The following is a 5,568-nucleotide window of genomic DNA, read 5'->3' as shown; positions in this document are numbered from 1 at the left end:
GGGTGCACCCTGACCTGGCCTCAAAACATGGGATGAGCTTGGTTGTCCTGGATCCATGGTCATGTAGCATGACTCTTCGCGGCAGCGGGGCTGGTGATAAAATGCAGTGCGTTTAGCATAACACAAAAGGAGTACAAAAATTGCAATTCGACGGTACTTACGCCACATGCTCCGAAGGATGGCTCCCCTTGTGCCGAAATCTTGGGTAGCGTGTCGGCACTGATCATCTTGTTGACGAGTGTCTCGCTGTCGTAGTCCTTGACACGAGGGGACACTAATTGTGGCTTTCTCAGGGGCCGAAGGTACAAGTCGTACAACTGTAGTATGTTAAAACACAACAAATTTAGGTTGAACGCATGTAAAGACAGAGAGAGAGAGAGAGCATTTTGTTTACTGTAAAAAATGTCTAAAATTACCTGTAGGAGAAGTGGGCAACCACTGATCAACATTGCAGTCGTAGCCCTCTTGTTCTTGATGTCTGACTGAACCCTTGCTGCAGCACCCATGATGTGTGCAAGGAAATACGCGCTCCAGTTGTATTCTCTGATCTCATTCGCGTTGTAGAGCGAGCCCCAGAAATCCGAGCAGCCATGATCATCATGCTTCGTGGACGGAGCAAGAAAACGCCCGACGATCCAGACGACAAATGCTACTTTGAACTCCTCCACCCTCTCGGCGGTGACCGACCCGTCCCACTCCCGCCGGACAACAAGCTCGGCAGCCTTCAGCCCGTCATTGTAGAACCGTTGTGAGCCCATGGCGAGCCTCACGAAGTCCGTCCTCTCTTCCGGAGTGTCCGGGTCCAGTCCACAGACTCTTCGTCCTCTCGAGGGCGTGCCTATCAGCCTCTCTATGTGCTCTGGGCTCATTTGGACCCTGACATCTTTCCCAACGGGCAGGGTTCCAGAATTCAGATCAACTCTGCTGAGAAGTGACACGGCGTGCCTGAGGTTGGCATTGCCATTCATCGGCATGTGTAGAACTCCGCCGAATCCGATCTCGGTGACGGCCTTCCTCTTTCCATCGCAGAAGTTGGACATGGTGTTGGATATATGCCGCGTAGAGCCGCCATCATTTTCGGATTCCGACGGATGTGATTCTGCCGCGGCTGATTCGTTGGCATCGATGGGTCGGGGACGTTTCCTGTTCCGAGCACTCCGTTGCTTGCAGGCTGCCCAAGAACAAGACACTGCTATTGCTCTCTGTTCCTGAAAAAGAATATCAACATTAGTACTACATGCTATGCTGCCCCCTTGCTGGTTTTGTTCAATGTGGATAGAAAAACAGAACTTTTTACAGTACATCGTAGTACTACAGAATTTAATGTGTGGTATTAAGTTGATCCAATGATTAGTATAGTTCGGCTCAAAATTTTGCTTGAGAACAAATTTGTAGTTCCCTATTGTTTTCATGCGGGTATTAGTGCACATGAGACACCAGCGAATAACTGTGGCATGTATTTATTTATTTTTTGACGAGAAAGGCTGGAGCTCTACCGATTTCATTAAGATAGGAAAAGGCATAATACAGAGTTTGACAGATTTATAAGGAAAATCAAGCCAAAAATCATCAATAAACAAAAAGAAGCAAAAACACCCGCCGACGCCAACGCAAACAAACCGTCACCACCTAAACGCAGCGTCACTCCGAAGAAATCATAAGCAAGATCTTCAAAGACGCCTTCAAAAAGAGAAACGATGTCGAAGGGACACCACTGTTACCGGCATTGATCACCGTCGATTAAAAGGCTTTCGCCCAGAACCAAGCACGACCACCCCACCAAACTTGGGTTAGGTCCGGCGTAGCCAACAGCCTCCAAGCGCCGCTTCCCCACCCACCGACCACAACCCTGTGAGAAAAAGAAAACTCTTCGACGATGCCATCATAGAGCACCACCGGCAACGAATCCTGTCGAAGAACAAGGTTTTCGCCCAGAGCCTTATGCCTCGCCACCTCTGATCTTAGGTAGGAGTCAGACCGCTGCGAACCGAATTCAACAACGGGGAACCAGGCCAAAAGGGAAGAAGGACACCATGACAGCTAGCCACAACGGCTCTCATAAACCACCATGGAGCATCGCCCGGGATGCCGGAAGCGACGCCGACACCAACAGTCAGGCTCAGATTGCGCAGCCACAACCGGAGCATACCCGCGCCTATGCCAACCAAGCTGCCACCACTCCAACCGCCGCCGAGCACCACCTCAACGGGAGTTAAGCCTGTTGTGAACTCTGAGGTTGCAGAGCCCGACATAAACAAACCCTAACGTCTAAATCCCTGAAGTCGGTACCCTAAACCCATCGATCCTGGTCAATTGTTACCCTAGACTGACACGAGACCTGTTTGGAAGGACAATCCCGACCGGGATCTCTCATTTCTCTCACTGACCACATGGGCCTACACGCTTATGTGGCAAATACACCTCCCTCTTGCTCCTCTCTGAAATTTTCACAAACACCTTCCCTGCGTCCACTGCCGCACCAGACCGCAGGGCACCGTAGCTCACCCCGCCGAGCCGCTCGGAATAGGCTGCGTGCGCGGCCGCAAGCACGGCGGCGGTCGCCCGCCGCGCGCATCGAGTGGCGCCGCTTCCATCTCCGACGCCGTCAAGTCTATTCTCACCGGAGGGCTCGAGATCCGGTCGGAAGTAGGCCGCGTGCGCGACAGCAGCATGGCGCGGCTGTCGCTCGGCCGCGTGTATCAGGTCGCGCCGCTCCCAGCGAGGAGGTCCTCCATGGGTAGCAGCGACGCGGTGGTCTCGAGTCTCGACCAGTGGTGCGTCTCCTTGTAGCCTGTAGGCGTCCATCAGTAGCCCCATGCCCCCCGGCCGCACGATTGTGTTTGTGTACAGGACACTGCTGATCGGGATTGCATTGTGGCACGAAGATGCACGAGCCGTCCTTGGTTGTTGGATTGAGTGTACGACGTAAACATCTTTGATTTGTCAGACTAATCACGGGCTTTGTTGAGGAATGCGATTGTATTAGGAAATATAGGTTAGACTAATAAATATTTTGGCTTGCCTTATACTCCAAATAGATCATGTACTCGTATATATATATGCTCATGAGGCTCAAGTAATACATCGAACGACAATTCCACCAATCCTCTCTCTCCCATTTAACATGGTATCTATCGCAAGTTGATCCTAAACCCTAGCCGCCACCGCTTCCGCACCCGCGTGCCGCTCCCGGGGCGGTCGGCCTCCATGACCGCCGCCGGGGGCCGCGCCGCCCGTATTTAGGGTTCGTCCGCCGGCCGTGTTGGCCGGCTACCCTAGAGAGTCTTTTTCCCGAGCCCTTGCTTCAGGTTTTTTCGCTCTCTCGCCGGTCGTTTTGATCGGCGTTTTTCTTTTTGGTTTTCCGATCTAATCTTGACCGGTTTGCGTCGCCCGCCGCCATCGTCGACCCCCGTGCGTCTCTACTCCGACCCCGGCGCGACCAGCCGGCCTCTCCTCCGACCCGGCGGCCACGCACGCCTAGGCGGCCCGTCCGGGCCAGCCGCCGTCCGCGCGTCGGTCTGCTCGTCGCCCTGCGCCGGCCGTCACCGCCCTGCTCCGACCGGGACACCTACATCGCCCCGACCCGGCGGCCTCGCCCCATGCGACGGCCAATCATAGTCGTTGCTCGCGCGCCGGCCCGCCCATTGATCCACGTCACCCGCCTCTGCCGTGTCTGGACGGCGGCCCGACGGTCTACCTCGCTGGCTGTTGGGGATATTACCACTGGGCGTAAACCGGCCAGGAGAGGCCGGGTTAACCCCATAAGTAATTCATCTGTATCTGAAGTCCATGAAGACAGACGGTGACACTTTATGAAGGCCCAGGGCCCAAAGCCGGTTTAAGGCATGTAGACATAAACCGGCATTGATATGTAAACTTGTGTTGTAAGATAGAAGTAGCAGAGACCGAGCCGGACACGATTATGAGCCGGCCTTGGGATTCTGTAAACCGACAGGCGTCAACCCATGTATATAAGGGGACGACCCGGCGGCGGTTCAAGGAGAACAGACAACAACTCGAGACTCAGGCAAAGCGTATTCGCTCCCTGGTCATCGAAACCCCAGCAATTCCATCACAACTAGACGTAGGTTTTTACCTTCATCGTAAGGAGCCGAACTAGTATAAAACTCTCTTGCGTCCCTTGTCCGCTTTAACCCCTTTAAGTTAACCCGTAGCGATGGCTCCATGACTAAGTCCTTTCTCCAGGACATCTGCCGTGACAAAACCACGACAGTTGGCGCCCACCATGGGGCTATCGCACGATGGTTTCAAGTTCTTGGAGGGCAACTTCGAAGGACTCAAGGGTTATGCTGTGGGCCGGATGACCAAGAGTCGTCGCGACAAGCTCTACATCGACGATGCAGGCTGGGGCCCCGAGGTCGGCTCAATCGAGTACGGGTACCGGGTCCCCTTTGGTGGCATACACGTTTTCATTAGCAAGATCGGCGAACCGGGCCCTGAGCCAGACATCTGCATCGACCTCATCGAAATGGCTCAGCGTGCGAGATCTGCCCGGGTCAAGCCTGTCATGAAGCGTGCCTTCGTGGGAGTTATCCATGGAGGGGAATCTGAGGATAGATCGGAATCTGGTGGTGAGACCGTCGTTTATTCCGGCGACGAGTCATCGACCGGAGAGACCGAGTCGTTATATCAGTTATAAGATGGCCGGATTGGGGGCTGTTCCGATGGCGACAGTATTCCGGACCCCTTTGATCTGCCAAACCGGGTTGCGATCTTCATGGCCGGTACGCAACCGGCGCTCCACTCTTTGACCGCAGCGGCGATGATTTCCGGATCCAGCGGCAACAGCGGCCGGGGCAGGAGGCCCTGTGCGACCGCCAGCTCAGGTTCTATCTGATTTGTTTGACGCGTTGACAACGCTGATGGCGGAGGTTAATCCGGCAGATCAGGATGCACACAATGCGGAAATCGCGAAAGTGAAAGATCAGATCACCCATGCCAAAGCCGACTTAGCAGCTGAGGATACCAGGATGGCCGCGGAGCGGGCCGCTTTGGATGCACAAGCTTACTGGATTATGCTGGATCAGAGTGCGTCGAACGAAGTCCTGAAGAGGAGGCATCGATCTCGCCTGCCGCCGGTTTATGACGCTAGAAATCTCTTTAACACCCCAGGAGCAGGGACCAGTAATCCGCCGGTGGTAAACCGGACGGAGGCACCTGGAGCAGGGGCGCCGGTTCAGCCACGTTTGGTGGATCCGCCTCGTCAGAACAACATTGTAACACCGCATGTCCCTACGCCACCGAGTCATTACTCTAACCCGATGGACAACATTGTCGTTGCCGCTTCACGGCTGGCGGCCATCCCGATTGAAGGCGATTCTCCGGCGGCGGTCGAGACGCGTCGGGTTAAGGAGCTTTTTTAGACAGCCTTGGTTCAACAGGAGGCTTCTTCATATAGTCGTGATCGGATTCATTCCACTCCCCGTCCAAGCCGGAGTTACAGCAGGCGTATGGATGAACCGGCAGTGTCAAGCAATGCGCGGAACCGTGATCCGCCCCGTGGCAATAACCCGCGGGTGGTGCTGGTGATGCTCAGGAGGTGGTGGA

General features: G+C 54.7%; 1 protein-coding gene across 1 annotated transcript; it reads right to left on the bottom strand.

Moving 5' to 3' along the window:
* Positions 1-2,950, bottom strand: LOC123170019 (uncharacterized; the record flags this gene model as incomplete). Its single annotated transcript, XM_044587867.1, is given in 4 exon segments — positions 1-90; positions 162-317; positions 417-1,208; positions 2,506-2,950. Coding segments are annotated over 4 exon segments (1,350 nt in total), but the record flags the coding sequence as incomplete, so codon positions are not given.
* Between the last annotated feature and the right edge of the window lie 2,618 nt (positions 2,951-5,568).

The sequence above is a fragment of the Triticum aestivum genome, chromosome 7D, assembly GCF_018294505.1.
Source record: "Triticum aestivum cultivar Chinese Spring chromosome 7D, IWGSC CS RefSeq v2.1, whole genome shotgun sequence".
NCBI lineage: Eukaryota > Viridiplantae > Streptophyta > Magnoliopsida > Poales > Poaceae > Triticum > Triticum aestivum.
This window is presented reverse-complemented; position numbering and strand designations above follow the sequence as displayed.